Source organism: Natator depressus, chromosome 4, assembly GCF_965152275.1.
Source record: "Natator depressus isolate rNatDep1 chromosome 4, rNatDep2.hap1, whole genome shotgun sequence".
Lineage (NCBI taxonomy): Eukaryota > Metazoa > Chordata > Testudines > Cheloniidae > Natator > Natator depressus.
The window spans coordinates 140,913,333-140,929,685 of NC_134237.1; the positions used below are offsets into that span (position 1 = coordinate 140,913,333).

General features: G+C 57.7%; 1 protein-coding gene across 1 annotated transcript in view; it reads left to right on the plus strand.

Moving 5' to 3' along the window:
- LOC141986946 (dedicator of cytokinesis protein 2-like) overlaps positions 1-16,353 on the plus strand; it is a 334,430-nt gene that overhangs the window by 17,866 nt on the left and 300,211 nt on the right. The window contains exons 6-10 of the mRNA XM_074952036.1: positions 4,168-4,316; positions 4,872-5,007; positions 5,325-5,476; positions 10,548-10,629; positions 12,372-12,507. Coding sequence (XP_074808137.1) covers positions 4,168-4,316; positions 4,872-5,007; positions 5,325-5,476; positions 10,548-10,629; positions 12,372-12,507 — 655 coding nt within the window. The remainder of the gene's footprint in view (positions 1-4,167; positions 4,317-4,871; positions 5,008-5,324; positions 5,477-10,547; positions 10,630-12,371; positions 12,508-16,353) is intronic.

The following is a 16,353-nucleotide window of genomic DNA, read 5'->3' on the forward strand; positions in this document are numbered from 1 at the left end:
AGCACAGGGAAGGGAGGAGAGAGGAGGGGCGGGGGGGGGGCGATGCACAGGGTGTCACAGAGTCCCCAGGCGATGCTCTGGAACTGCTCCCCATGAAGCCAGTCAGGACTCTGGGGAAGTCTCCTTTCTGGGAGCAGCCTGTCTGCAGGACACACAGCTCCCCCGGCTCCACCTTCCTGGGTCTGACCTCGGAGCATTCAGCCTCCTCTGCCCCTCCGTGCGCTTCCCACAGCGAGTCCACACAGGTGGGGCTCCTGGGGAAGCCAGAGGGTCCTGCCCCCAAACTTCACAGTCAGACGTGACTCTCAGCCAGCCAGTAAAACAGAAGGTTTATTAGACGACAGGAACATGGTCTAACACAGAGCCTGTAGGTGCAGAGAACCGGACCCCTCGGCTGGGTCCATTTTGGGGGGCAGTGAGCCAGACAACCCCATCTGCCCCTCAGTCCATGTCCCCAGCCAGCCCCAAACTGAAACTCTCTCCAGCCCCTCCTCCTCTGAGCTCTGTCCCTTTCCCGGGCCAGGAGGGCACCTGATTCCTTTGTTCTCCAACCCTTTAGCTCTCACCTTGCAGGGGGGAAGGGCCCAGGCCATCAGTGGCCAGAAAACAGGGTGTCGGCCATTCTCTGTGTCCAGACCCCTGCACACACCTGCCCTCTAGGGCTCTGCGGTGATCCTACACCTTTACCCCACCACCTAGATGCTTAAGAACTGCATAGGGGAAACTGAGGCACCTCCACACTATTCAGAGGAAATATTAAGAACAGTCCCACTTCATCACATCTCTCCCCCCTTCGAGATCGAACTGAGCGGGGTCACTTTAGCCGGTGACCTGGGGAAGTTCGAAGCCGCCAACGTTCCCATGGATGCCCCAGCATCTCTCCCATTCCTTGGTGGGAGTTACACCAGGCCCTTCCAGTTTCACGCCCTCCCTCAGGTCGGGGGTGGTCGATAGCACTCACAGGCCGCATGTGGGAAGGTTTATGCGGCCCATGCCCTTTGGCCACCCCAAAACCCCAGGGGGTCAAACTGGGATTGGGTCTTCTCCCCAACAAGCTGGCCAAACACAGCCACTTGGTTAGAGGACTGTTTAACTTTCTTAACAGCTTTCACTCCATCTGAGACCTTCTCAAAGCTATCCACACTGGATCTTTCAACAGGAAAGTCAGTGGATCCATTCACAACAGAAAATTTCTGGCTGCTAGGAACTGAAACTTTCTTGATTAAATCACTTTCACACCCTTCAGTTGCAGTAAACTGCTTGCAAAGACTCCATGAGGATTCCTTTCCCTGGGGCTTTTATATGCAACAATTCACCCTTCACAGAAATTCTGCTCTTACCCTCTTTACCGAGGGTTTGCTCTAGAGGAACACTTTCCTGAGCAACAACAGACTCTTTCCAGGTCTCCCTTACATCCAGAATTACCTCTGGCCCATCCGGCGGATTCCTACACAATCCCCTTTCAGGCAAACTCACAGACTTCCTAGATAAAAGGTCAGAAGCATTCTCCTTCCCTTTGCCACACACAAGTTCAGGAATCTTTTCCTTCTTGCGACAGGTTTCCACACCCTCAGTAGGTAACACAATCACATCACCTTCATGCTCTCCTTGTGCCCTGGCTAGGATCTCACCCTGATTACACAGAGTTGCTGCACCCTTTCCCAACAACACACTAGCAACAGGCAAAATACAAGCACCAGAATTGTCTGGTCTCTGGGATTTTACATAGACACTAACTGGATGAGACCTAGTTACAGCACCATTCTCCAGAGCAGACACAAACTTAGGACCATTCCCTTCCTGGGCTTTAGCTGAATCCAGAACCAGCTCTGAGACAACTGCACGACCCTCAACCATCACAGGCTGAAAGGCCCCTTCTGTCTGTTCCACAGACAAAGAAGAGCCAGACACACTTTCTCCTTTCCCAGACACACAGCTTGGGATCTCATTCCCCTGGTCCCAGCACACAAGGCTGGTCACAGACAACTGCTTGGAGATCAGGGTAGCTCCCTCCATAGGCAAGTCAATACCCCTGACAGACACAGACACATTTCCTTCCCTGTCACACTTCTCCACACAGGTAATAGGTAAGGTCCAGGGACACTCATCTTCCACTCTCCTCGCCTTCCCACCCTGCTGACTAGACAAAGCCATCAGCTCACAAGGCTGCCTAGGCTCATTCAGACTTTCCTTACCAAGCACCTTGCCACTCCCAACAGATCCCCTGCCCTGCCTGTGTCTCCCCCCACTCAGCTGGGGTCTCAGCTCCCACTGTGCTCAGCGCTGCCCTTGCTGTCCCAGTGGGGGTAGGCAGCAAACTCGCTGATTTCCTCACTGCATCAGAGCCAGCCTGAGCCCCCTGAGCCCCCTCTCCGGTGTGCAAGGGGGGCGGGGAGCCCCAGGGGTCTGGTTACAGGCAGGTAGGTAGCCTGGGCAGAGCAGCTCATCCCCCCTGCCAGCCAGGTCATCTGCAATTTCACTGACCATTTCCCTCTCCACCGATTGCTTCCCTGGATTCAAATTCAAACCCTTGGCAGTTACAGGAGCAAGGCCTGGATCCTGTCCCAAAGAGACACAGTCACCCCACAAAAAGGTCTCGCAGCTGGTATCCTGGAGCACCCCAATGGCCAGCCAGCCCCACCCCTCCTGTGTCTGCACAGGGATCTGGGCCACAGGCAGGGCGAGGGGCTTCGTCCCTGGGACCCTCACCCAGCTCACACAGCTCCGCAGCATCTGAGGCTGCACCACCCAGGGCTTGACAACAGTTCTCTCTGTCCCAGGATCTCGCCACCCCAGGAATGTCTCCCCATTGACCGTCACCTTCCGCTCCCACTGGAGGTCCGAAGGGCCTGGCCCCAGGAAACTCCACACAGACATATAGGTTGGGGTCAGGAGTGGGAGCCTGTCCACCTCCCCACCCATCTGGCTGACGGAGTCTATGGCCTTGGGACCCAGCAAGGGAGCTAGACACAGGGGCTTTTCCGCAGGGTCCCCCTGGTTCAAATCTCCAGCCTGCTCAAAGGCAGTGAGGTGGGCATCCACATCCCCCCCTCCTTACCCAGGGGCAGCAATTTAGTCTCGAGGTTCCCTGCGGAACTGGCCCCCCGGGGTCTATCCCCACTCACCCCTGGGAGGTCCCCTAGGCCTCTCTGCTCCCCCACCGCCAGTTCATGCTGCTGCTGCTTCTGCAGCTCTTTCTCGGGCTCTCGCTGTCTCTCAAAGTCATCTTGCTCTCTCGGACTCAGCTCCAATCCCGTCCGTCTCCGATCCCCCGATGGGGAGCCCGATCGTGAAGACCCTCGTCTGGTCGGGGACAGGAGTCTTGGGGATGCCTGACTCCCACTCCAGCTGCTCCCAGGTCCTGCTATAGCCCCATTTGGGGTCAGGAATCTGTTCCTTAGAGCGGTCATCCTCCTCCAGCTGCACGATTAACTGTGCTTTGGTGAACTTTCCAATGCGCAACCCCCTCTTTCTGCACAGGGTTACAATGTCCTTCTTAAGGAGATAGTGACAGGCCATCACTCCGCTCTTCCCAAGTTGTTGTGGACTCACAACACTGGACAACCACGTCTGCACTTCACTCCACATCCCCAGCAAGCCCCAACCCACTCCCCCTCCAGCCCCTCCTCCTCTGGGCTTTGTCCCTTTCCCGGGCCAGGAGGTCACCTGATTCCTTTGTTCCCTTTAGCTTTCACCTTGCAGGGGGGAAGGGCCAGGCCATCAGTTGCCAGGAAACAGGGTATCGGCCATTCTCTGTGTCCAGACCCCTGCATACCCCTGCCCTCTAGGGCTCTGCAATGGTCCTACACCCTTACCCCACCACCTAGATACTTAAGAACTGCATAGGGGAAACTGAGGCACCTCCACAATATTCAGAGGAAACATTAAGAACAGTCCCACTTCGTCACACAGGGCAAGCGCCAGCCTTTAGGATGGGGGCTGTGGGAACTGCAGGGAGTGGGGGTCGCTCTTTGGGATGGGGGCTGCAGGGGCTGTGAGGGGTCAGGGATGGGGGCTGTGGGAATCACGGGGGGTGGGCCTTTCTGGGATGGGGTCAGCAGGGGTCAGGGAAGAGGGGCCGGATGGATTGGGCTCTGCACTCCGAGGGCTGTGGGTGATCAGCTCTCTGGGACCGGCCATGACTCTTGACCCCGTGACACCCTGCAGATGGGGCAGAAAGGGCGGTACAGGCAGGTCAGGAGGATGATGTGTGAGCTGATGGAGAGGCGCTCGCAGCTGCTCTCTGGGACACTCCCCAAGGATGAACTCCTGGAGCTCAAGAAGGAGGTGACCAGCAAGATCGACTATGGGAACAAGTGAGAGCCTGCAGGGGGCAGGGAAGGGTGGGGCTGGGATGGGGGCAGGGGGGCTGTAGGCAGGGAGTTGGGGCTGGAGAGGGGCTGTAGGTGGGGTGGGGTGGGGCTGGAGAGGGACCAGGGATGGGCACTAGTATGTGCCGTGGGTGCACTGGAGAAAGTGCGAGCATGGGGATGGAGACAGCCCAGGTGTGCGAGGCACACAAGCGTGCAAGCAGCATAGTGTAAGCAAGGGCCCAGGGGGCAGTGAATGCCCCACAGTGCGTGAATCAGGAACAGTGAGAGGGTTGGGGGTCACCCATGGCAACCCCTGGCATGAACCCTGCTGCAGTCCTGGGTGAGACCTGTGCCGGCCCCTTCCCGCCCCAAGGTGGGCACCTGCTGGGCATGCAGGCTGGATCCACGGCCAGGGACCCGGGTGGGGGGGCATTTGCTTCATGGCAGGGTGGCTGGGTGATGCTCTGTGTGCGGCTGGGCTGGGCCAGAGGCCTCAGGGAGTCCGGGTCCCTGACCTACGCCTGGAGTTGTGTTCATGCCCCGGCCTGTGCTCTGCAGGATCCTGGAGCTAGACCTGGTTGTGCGTGACGAGAACGGGAACATCCTGGACCCGGACAGAACCAGCGTCATCAGCCTCTTCCAGGCTCACAGACAGGCCACAAGTATGATCAGTAAGCGCATCCTGGAAGAGACGGTGAGTGCCTGTCCCTGGCCCCCTCGCCCGGTCCTTCTTCCCGGACTCTGCCCCACACCATGCTAACAGGTGTGCTGGCCCTGCCCAGCTGAGTGGCACTGCCCATGGGAGTCCATACACAGAGATGGGGAGTTCCAGCCCCCTGCCAGGTTGGGGGTCTCCCTGCACCACCCAGGTCCCTGCTCTGAGCTTCAGGCTATCCTGCTGCCCGCTGCTCTGGGCCTGCTCCCAGCTAGAGCCCAGGCAGGAGCCAGGGTAGGGAGGGGCCAGGCAGGTGGGAGTCCCTTTGGCCTTGACCTCTGCCCATCTCCCCGCAGTGCTCCCAGTACAGCGAGCAGGGCTGCAATGCCCTCCTGGCCTCGCCCTCCCACAACCTCTACCTCTGCGTCCGCAATTTCGTCTGCAACATCGGGGAGGAGGCACAGCTCTTCACGGCGCTCTATGACCCCAGCCAGCAGAAGATGATCAGGTACCTGCCCCAAGGGAGGGACACAGGGGCTTACACCCTGCTCTGGGGGCCTCACCAGGAGAGCCCTGGGCCAGGGCTGCTGCTCTGATGGGACCTGACTGAATCCTGAGCCTTGGCCCGTGGGGAGTTGCCAAGTGACCTGCTCCTGGGTCAGGGATCCCAGCGCCTGGCACCATGGAGCTCAGCAGTTTCCAAACCAGACCTGGAGCAACAGCAGAGCCACTGCCCTGAGCCGTGTGGGCCCAGATGGCTTACCAGATGGGCTTACCTCACTGGCTGATGACTTGTCTCCTCTCCCCAACCCCTGCCCACTGACCGGCTGGTGATAACCACCCCTCCCCTTCCCACCACTGACCAACCAGTGACACCCGCTCCTACAGGTTACTGATTTAGAGTGATCTAGATCATTTGGTAAACTGGGTGCATGCAAACAATGTATATTTTAATACAGCTAAATGTGAACGAATACTGCTAGGAACAAAGGAGGCAGGTCAGACATACTGGGTGGGGGCTCTGTCCTGGGGAGCAGTGACTCAGACAAAAATTTGGGGGTGGGCAATCAGCTGAACATGAGCTTCCACTTGGCACTTTGGCCAGAAGGTGAATGCAATCCTGGGATCCAGGTAAACTGGGGAATCTTGAGTAGCAGCAGAGAGGTGATTTTCCCTCTGTATCTAGCACTGGGGCGACCACTGCTGGAATCCTGTGCCCAGTTCTGGTGCCTGAAATTCAAGAAGGATGTTGATAAATTGGAGAGGCACAAGAATGATGAAAGAATTAGAAAACCTGCCTGATAGCGAGAGACTCAAGCAGCTCAATCTGTTTAGCTGAACAAAGAGCAGGTTACCGGGTAACTTGATCCCCGCCTACATGGGGAACAAATATTTAATAAGGGGCTCAGCTCTTCAATCCAGCAGACAAAGGTCTAACCTGATCCAAGGGCTGGAAGATGAAGCTAGACAAATGCAGGCTGGAAATAAGGCATATATTTTTGACAGTGACAGTAATTAACCATTGGAACAATTTACCCAGGGTCTTGGTGGATTCTCCATCCCTGACAATTTTCTGTGAAGATTGGCTGTTTTTCCAAAAGATCTGCTTGGGGATTATTATGGGGCAGTAGCTATACAGGGGCCAGACCAGAGGATCCCAGTGGCCCCTTCTGGCCTTGGAGTCTGTGAATCTACTTCCCATGCTGATTGCCTGGTGATAACCACGCCTCTCCTCCCGCCCTCCCCAACTGACCGGTACTAACCACTGCCCCCCACTGACTGACCAGTGATAACTGACCCCACCCCACACTGACTGACCAGTAATAACCACCCCTACTCCCCACAACCGACCCGTGATAATCACCTGTAACTCCCCACCCCACTGCCCAGTGATAACTACCCCGCACTGACTGACCTGTGATAACTGCCCCTACCCTCCCCAACCAACTGGTGATAACCACATGTAATTCCTCACCCCACTGACCAGTGATAACTGACCCCGCCCTCCACTGACTGACCAGTAGGGGTTGCAACTTTCTAATCGCACAAAACCAAACACTCCTTCCCCGCCCCTTTCTTGAGGCCATGCCCCTTCTCAGAGGTCCCACCCCCACTGACTCCATCCTCCCTCCTGCCCTCACTCACTCTCCCCCACCCTCACTCACTTTCACTGGGCTAGGGCAGAGGGTTGGGGTGCAGGACGGGGTGAGGCTTTGGCTGGGGGTGCGGGTTCTGGGGTGGGGCCAGAAATGAGGCGTTCAGGGTACAGGAAGGGGCTCAGGGCTGGGGCAGGGGGGTAGGGGTGGGAAGGGGTGAGGGGTGTGGGCTCTGGGAGGGAGTTAAGATGCGGGAGGGGGTGCAGGGCTGGGGCAGGGTGTTGGGGTGTGGGAGGGGGCTCAGGGCTGGGGGTTGGGGTGTGGGCTCTGGGAGGGAGTTAGGGTGCACAACCTGGGGCAGAGAGTTGGGGTGCAGAAGGGGGATCGGGGTGTGGGCTCCAGCTGGGCGGCACTTACCTGAGGTGGCTCCCTGCCTGCCCTGGCTCCGTGCAGCTCCCAGAAGTGGCCAGTGTGTCCCTGTGGCCCTTAGGTGGAGGGACCCAGGGGGCTCTGTGTGCTGCCAGCACCTGCAAGCGCAGCTCTTGCAGTTTTCATTGGCTGTGGTTCCTGGCCAGTGGGAGCTGCGGAGCCGGCACTGTGGGCGGGGGCAGTGCGTGGAGCTTTCCTGATTGCCCCTGTGCCTAGGGGCCGCAGGGACATGCTGGCCGCTTCCAGGAGCTGCGCGGAGCCAGGGCAGGCAGGGAGCTTGCCTTAGCCCCACTGTGCCGCCGGCCGCTGTACCGCAGACTTTTAATGGCCCGGTCAGCGGTGTTGACCAGAGCCACCAGGGTCCTTTTTCGTCTGGGAGTTCCAGTTGAAAACTGGACGCCGGGCAACTACTGACCAGTGACAACTGACCCCACCCCCCACTGGCTGACCAGTGATAACTGACCCCACCCCCCACTGACTGCTCATGCCCCCCCCAGTGACCGACCAACTGGTGATAACTGCCCCTCTCCCCCTGAGGGGGATAGACACCCACTGTTCAGGGAGGGTTGGCCTGGCAGGAGGAGACACCCTGCCCTGGGCCAGGGAACTCCTGCTGAGACCAGGGCTTTTGGCCCCCTGCTGAGTGCCTGAGGCTTCATATGGCATGAGACCCAATGGGACTCAATATGTTGCTGTCCTAACCTGAGGCACAGGGGGGCACCCAGTGGGCCCGGGGCAGCTGTTTCTTTCTCTGTAGGGAGGGGAGACAGCCTTCACCCCGGGGAAGCTGTTCCTTCCTGATGCAGCCTGTCTCTGTCTCTGTCTCTCCCTTCCTCTCCATTCCGTTCAAAATACACCCCGCAAATGCAATAACCTCCCTCCTGGCTGTGCTGACACTTTGTGGGCTCGTCTGGTGTCGGCTGCCCGGGGAGCCAAGGTCTCCTGGAGCTGCCCAGGTTGATGGTAGACGTACAAGTGGGGAATTGCCATCCCATGGGAGTGTTTTTGCCCACAGAGACCTGTTAACCTTCCTCTGTGATGAAAACTGACCAGTTAATGTTACTTTGTGTCTCCTGTCCCTTGCCTTACTCCTGAACCCACTGCCTTTGTACTGAATGTGCCCAGGGTAAGGACTCTGTGATCCGCTTTTTACCCTCTAGCCCTCATTCCCAGGACCAGTCAGTCTTGCTCTCCAGGTCTCTGCTGTGGTGGAGCAGTTTGTTCTGTGCTCACTGGCCAAGTATGTCTCACACGGCCCCCTCTAGCGGCAGGTCCCCGTCAAAACTCATAGTCACAGGTAGCTCAAATGACAGACGGGTGCTGGGGAGTCAAGGACCAGAGTTCGGGCTCTGCAGTGGCCCTGTGTTTGTGGATCCATGTGATGGAAAGGGATTGGTGTGAAAGTGGTTTCCTGAATTCACTCAGAAACCAAATGCCCTTCAGGCAGGAGTGAGAGCGAAAAGCCTTGAGGTGGCCACCTGTCACACCCTGCAGCTGTAGGTCTCTCCCCCAGGCTGGATTCTGGGGAGGCACGAGGGGAGTGCAGCTGAAAGACAGAGGAGAGAGGGCAGAGATGGAGCAGTGCTTGGGGAAGGCCAGGCTGAGCCAGCGCTAGGTAGCTGAGCCAGGGCTGTACGTTGAACAAAGAGGTGGCTGTGGAGGATTAGGGGCCCCAGCCAATCGGGGGCACCCCAGAAAAATGGGCATCCCCATGCCCTGACCTGCTCCTGCCAAGGAGTGGGGCAAACCCCCGTGCCCAACCCCATTTCCCCAGCAGGAGCGCAGGAGAGGGGGTAGGGGGTCCCCACTTATTCTGACCCAGAGTCCCACAAAACAGTAATCCGCCTCTGTCCAGGACAGCCTGCACCAGCTAGCCAGCCAGGGAGCAGCTGCAGAACTAGCAAAGCGGGATTGCAGGGAGTGGGACAATGGGTCCCTTGAGAGCAGAGCAATGAGCAAACCAGGAAAAGTGTGAAAAGTGCTGATGGGAACGTGCAGTGCTTGCAGAGGGGCTGGCTCTGAGGGGTTGGGAATGGGGGTGCTGGCTCCAATCTGGCCCCAGGATGGAGGGATTGGCTGGGTGGTGGGGGCATGGGGAATGAGACCCGGGGCCTTTCCCCTCTAGCTCCGATCTGGCTCCACGGCAGGGACAGGCTGGGAGATGGGGGTGAGGAATAGGACATGGGGCCTGTCCCCTCCAGGGGGTGCTGGCTCAGATCCAGCCCCAGGGCAGGGTGGTTCCCTGCCCCCCCCCCCCCCCCGCGGCTGCCCATGCCTGAGCTGCGCCACGTGACCCGGGCTTACAGAGAGGCCTGAGTTGTTTCCAGAGGTGTCAGGTCCCAACCCAGAGAGAGGGAGGAGCCTTGGCAGCTCCCTGCAGTGCTTGGCCCAGAGCCATAGGCTTGGCTGTTAAACGGGGGTTTGTTCTTGGGCCTTGCCCCACGTAGGGCTCTGCTCCAGGGCTGTGTGGCGCCTGCCAAGCGTCTGCATCCTGTCCCACCACATGCCATGCTCCTCCGGAAGGAAGCTTGCTGAGCGCATGCTTTGCACTTGGAGTCAGTCGCATCTCCAAGGCCCACGGCCCAGATGGGATGATCCCCGGTACCTGCATTCAGGTGAGGGGGGCTGTTAGGATAGGCAGCTTCCCACAGGGCTGTTTGAATAACAGGGTGCTTGGGCCTCTGGTGCTGTACAGGGCGTGCTGGATGGGAGAGGACAGGACACGTGGTAGAGGGGATAAAACTTGGCCCTCACCGTCTCTCTTTCACTGGGCTTGAGCACCGAACAGGGCCCTGCGTGGGAGGCGGCAGAGCCTGCGTCTGCTGCCCCCATCATACCCCCAGGGTGCTGACTGGGCCTAGCCTCTCCTGCTCACAGACCCTGTGCTCGGTGGCTGTCCCTTCCTGTCTGTGAGCTGGAGGCCTAGGGCCACAGGCCCGCCCACCCAGCTCAGGGCAGCACCACCCCTTGAGAGGCTGGACAGAGCTGGATCCCGGGCTCCTGGCTGTGTCCTGCAGTGGCGAGTCTCCTGACGCTCTTGCGTTCTCTTTGCAGCGAGAACTATCTGATCCGCTGGGCCAGCACGGGGGTCCCGCAGGACATCGAGTTGCTCAACAACCTGAAAGCCATCTTCACGGTGAGCACAGGTGCCCTCTTGCTCTGCCTGACAGCATGCCTCTTGCACCCAGACGCCTGAGCCAGGATCGAGCCCCGTCGTGCAGGGGGCTGCACAGAGACGGGGACACAGAGCCTGCCCCCACAGGACCAGTAGCCCAGCAGTCCCGAGATGGGTGGCAAAACACCATGCCCCCCAACTCCACCTGGGCCACCATGCCCCTTCCCAACCTCAGCACAGCTGGGCCTTTTGCCCCTCCCCCATCGCACCACAGCTGGCCACCATGCCCGTCCCCCACTCCACCGCAGCTGGGCCACCATGCCCCTCCCTGACCTTCCCCCACCCTGGCTCCCAGCCCCTCCCCCCTGCTCCCCGTTGAATGGCCGCTGGTCCCAGTGCTCTGCTAGTGTAACCACATGACAAACGAGGGGTAACCCAGCACGCCATGTATTTCTCTCTCACGTCTACGTTTCTTCTGTCCTTCAGTATACACCTGCAATTATCAGACACGTCAACTGAATGTTCAAAATGGTCTCTGTGATCAATTTCAATAAATTTCAGTCCATCTGAAAATAAGCAGCGGGTGCTCACCCTAGCTCCTGGTTCCACCGTCTACTCCTTTAAATCCTTCCTGTGGCCCATTTCCTCTGTGACACTCAGACACCAGGGCCCCTAACCGCTGCTCTCCCCCCAGGCTTTCTTGTACGCCCATCTCCTTCGCCGCGGCTGGCCTTGCTTTCTCGCGGGCCCCAGGAAGGGGAACAGAGGGGATGTGGCACCTACTGACTAAGGCCTGGTCTACACTAGGCACTTACATCCATATAGCTATCTCTTGCAGGGGTGTGAAAAATCCACACCCCAGAGCGGCTCCATTAAACTGACCTAACCCCCAGTGCAGACAGCACTAGGTCGATGGAAGAAGGCTACCGCCTCTCGGGGAGGTGGATTACCTATGCCAGCGGGAGAGCCCTTCCCATCGGTATAGGCCGTGTCCACACTGAAATGCTGCAGCTGCTCCACAGTAGCATTTTAAGTGTAGACCTCTACCGAGCTGTATTCTCATCACGGCACAAGCTGCACCGAGACTGACCCCAGGAAGGGGCCAAGGCAGCTGGGCCAGAGAAAGGGGAAGTCTATATGTAAATGAAGCTGATTAACAGCATGAGCACGAAGTCACCTCCTGCCCCACCATGCTCTTCTGCTGGAGCTGATCCATCCCACCCTCTCTGCACTTGGCCCAGGTGCAGTCCAGCTGCAGGCATAGGTCCGAACACTAGAGTTACAGCTGTCTCCTACATGAACAAATCAGGAGCGGCTGAGTGGGGCCTGCTCATTTCCTGCAGGTCAAGCTGGGCTGAGCCCACCATGCTCACAGGCAGTGTCCTGGGAGGAACTCGCTCTGTTCAGTCACCGTTGCCTTGTGCCCTTTGGGCTCATCGAGCTGCAAGGCTTGTGCACAGGCTGAAGGACCACATCTCAGAGTGTCCCTTTGACTCACTAGAGCCCCGCTGAGTGCCCTCTGGCGACCTAACCCACATTCCCAGCACAGCCCCCAGAAGCAGTGCACTCTCGGAGATTCTGAAAGGCCGGGGTGGGGGGATTGTGAGCACTGTTTGAGCTAGGCCCCCTAGGCCATCCATCCCCCCCAGCGCTGACATGGCGCCCCCAGGCTGAGGACTAGCCTGCCCCATGTGGCATCAGACCCCCTGGCCAGGCCTTTGCGCTCTGTTGGGCCTTTCTCTGAGCTTCTCTCTCCCCCCCAGGACCTGGGCAGCAAGGACTTGAAACGAGAGAGACTCTTCCTCGTGTGTCAGATTGTGCGGGTGGGGCGCATGGACCTGAAGGAGACCTACACGCGGAAACTGAGCACCGGCCTCAGACGGCCCTTTGGCGTCTCGGGTGAGTGTGGGCCCTGGATCCATTCATTCCTTGGCCCCAGCAGTGCTGCCCCTCCACTGGCCGCTCAGCCAAAGGGCTCCAGCTGGCTTGGCCTGTGTCCCTGGCCTGAGGTGGGGGCTGCATGTCAGCAGTGTTAGCCTGTCAGCCCATGACCCTGCCCCAGCCCTCACCTGGGCCAGCATCCCTGCTCACTGCCAGATTTGGCCCCCTTATTTACAGCTGAAAGTGGGGAGAGGCCAGTCCCATCCACTCACACCCAACCCATCCCTTAGGGCAGAGCAGAACCTCTCCCCAGAGCCTCTTTCCTGAGGCTTTGTCAGGCTGGTTACAAGTGTTCCAGAGCTGGGGCTCAGCCCTGCCCCAGGAGACTGATTGACAGGTGCAGCTTTTGTCTCAGATTGTAAAGCCAGAAGGGACCAGTGTGACCATCTGATCTCTAGCGTAACACAGGCCACAGCTGTCTCTTTGCAGGGTGTTTCTCTGAGCTGCAGCTGAAATTCCCCTTTTGCGGTTTGCCCTCAGTCTGCTTAGTAACACACACCTAACACACCTCCCTCGGTGGGCTCACACCCCTCACATGTGTGGGCTTTTGTCACATCCCCCTGGGTTATCTCTGAGCTGAGCCAGACAGACTTGGTACTTTCTGTCTCTTTCTGGCCCCTCCATGGCTCAGGGGCTGCTTCAGCTCCCTCTGGTATGTCACTGTCCTGGGCCTTAGGGACCTGGGGCTGAGAGCAGGGACTGGGGGGTTCTCCCAGGGTCAGAGAGAGGGGAACTCTTCCCTCTCATTGTTAGTGATCAGAGGACAATAGTGTCTCTGTACTGGCAGATGGTAGCAGGCACAGCCACTGCGTGGAGGAAGCAAGTCATCAGTCATATCAGAGGATAGTGATAGAAGTGATAGAAGTGAGGACATTCCACACGCTCCTTTCTCTCACTCTGCCTCTGTACTTTGATAAATGTTCCGAGCCTGGGATATTGATCCTCAACAAATGGAGTTGTTGGAAATGATTGATTTTTGATAGGCTTATTAGTGTAAGCTGGGACCTCAAGCACAGAGTAATTACCAAGTGAATATTTAACACAAGGGTAGCAAATTGGGCTCTGAGCTGAGTGTATCCCTGGGAAGCGGGTCTGTGCTGCTGTGTGTTATACTGGCTCCTACGCATTTATGCTCTGTAGAGCCTGTAGCTGAAGGTGCTGAAATCCATGTGCCCCCAAGGGGGCGGAAGCCCCCTGAAATGGATTGAAACAGGAAATTCAGCCCCATGCAGCTTGTCAGCCGAGCTCAGAGATCATTCAGTGGAGGTCTGTGGGTCTACACCAGCATCCATCTCTTCATATCTATCAGCTGAGACAGTCATCTATAGGGAGCGCATTGGGCAGGAGGCAGTATGGGTGGGGGGGCTCTCACTGTACCCAGGTGCTATTGCAAGCCACAGGCTGGTTGCTGAGAAAAAAAATGTAGGATTCGCTGTTCAGCAAATGTGGCTTTAAAGATTCAAAACCACTTGTAACACCACAGACCCTGTTTGTTGGCGGGCGGGATTGAATCTGAGACCTCTGGAGCTTAGTGCATGAGCCTCTACTGCGTGAGCTAAAAACCATATGCTTATTGGCTAAGGCTATAGAGCAGACTCATTAATTTCTCTCTACGTGGTCTCGATGCCACTAAATGGGACAGAGCACCACACCTAGGAGGTGTGTGGGTTACATATAAAAGAAAAAATATGCAAAGCGCCCTGATTTTGAACCCCTGTTGTCAGAGCAGTGAGAGCTGCTTCCTGCTAAAGGAGGAATGCCACGGAGGAGGGTTTAAAGGGGAGAGGGCACCAGGTGGATGTGGATCGAGAAGGCAATTTGAACATGAGGGACCCCAGCTGAGAGAGGGAAGATGAGGCAGATCCTGGGGGAAATGGGTGCAGAGTTGGAATGGGAGAGTTTTCTTCAACCCATCCCAAGGGCCTCTGGCTGCTCCTGGCCCTACATGGCTGTGGAACTAGGAAAGAAAGATTCCTGGCTCTGAGGGTCCAAACAACATCTTGCTCCTTCTCAGCTGGCAAGGAGCCCACCCTCTGGGTAGGAGGATGGATGCTAAGGCCAGCTGCTGCTTTGTTTGCTTCTCGCTGGGGCCAGATTTCCAGCCAGCAGTGGGGGCTGTTCTCCCCTTCCCTACTAGCCACCCTCCCGGTGGGAATTGGTGTGAGCTTGGAGGCCCCTTTATTCCCCCGTCTCTGGCTGCAGAGATGTGGGAGCAGGGAGATTGCTGGAGAAGATGGTTAGATGAGCCGGTCCCCACAGATATCCCTCCGCCCAGAGCAATCCCTCGTGTCGCTCCCCACAGATATCCCTCCTCTCAGCGCTATCCCTCGTGTCGCTCCCCACAGATATCCCTCCGCCCAGCGCTATCCCCTCAGCCACTCCCCACAGATATCCCTCCACCCAGCGCTATCCCTTGTGTCGCTCCCCACAGATATCCCTCCACCCAGCGCTATCCCTCGTGTTGCGACCCACAGATATCCCTCCACCCAGAACTATCCCTCATGTCGCTCCCCAGAGATAATTCTCCACCCAACGCTGTCCCCTCAGCCACTCCCCACAGATATCCCTCCACCCAGCGCTATCCCTCGTGTTGCTCCCCACAGATATCCCTCCACACAGAACTATCCCTCATGTCGCTCCCCAGAGATATCCCTCCACCCAACGCTATCCCCTCAGCCACTCCCCACAGATATCCCTCGGCCCAGTGCTATCCTCTGTGTTGCTCCCCACAGATATCCCTCTGCCCCCCCCAATCACTGTCAGGAGGGAAAGGCCAGCTCTGTTCTCATGTCTGCAGGGCAGATGGGGAGGCACAAATGCCCTCTCCCCACACCCCTGCACAGACCGGTGGGGGCCACACAAGAGGAGAACGCTGGCCAGTGCTGGGAACACCGCAGGGGGGTCGCGGAGCCCGAGGAGCAGGCCATGTCTCCCACCCCCAAGCATTTAAATGTACATGTCAGGCCCCCACACTATCCTGAGAGTGGCTGAAAAAAATCAAGAGATCTTAGAATTGCAAGTCCAGGGTCTGTGCATTTTCCTCTGAGCTGCGAGCTGTTCGGGGCACTCTCATGGCCCCCTCAAGCTTTCCTCACAAGCAGGGGGCTGAGAAGTGGCTCTGTTTGTATGTGACGCTGGGATCCCACAACGCACACCTGTGGGGCAGGGGCTCCACAATGTGTACCACATATCTAGAGAGTTGGCAACACTGATTCATCTGTGGGGACTGGCTGAGGGGACAGTGCTGGGGCAGAGGGATATCTGTGGGGAGTGGCCGAGGGGATAGTGCTGGGCAGAGGAAAATATGTGGGATGATTTAACTGGGAATTGGTCCTGCTTCGAGCAGGGGGTTGGACTAGATGACCTTCTGGGGTCCCTTCCAACCCTGATATTCTATGATTCTATGATTCTATGTGGGGAGTGGCCAAGGGGGTAGAGCTGGGCCGTGGAGGGATATCTATGGGGAGTGGCTGAAGGGATAGCGCTGGGCGGAGGGATATCTGTGGGGAGTGGCTGAGGGGATAGCGCTGGGCAGAGGAGGTGTTGCCGGCACCCAGTGCCGAGAGGCTGAACAACAGCTTGAGTTGGTTCGTTACCCGGTGTGCTACACCCAATAATCACAACGGGGTGGAGAAGCAGAAAAGTTTATTTGAAGCTTCAAATAGGTACAGGGAGATTTGAATCTCAAATCCTGTACACAGAGCAGGAAGTTACACAGGCTTTTATACATCCTTTTTTCCAGCATACTTATCCAATAGCAAGCTGCCCCAAGTATCCATATAGCCAGCCAATCCAGTTCCCAGC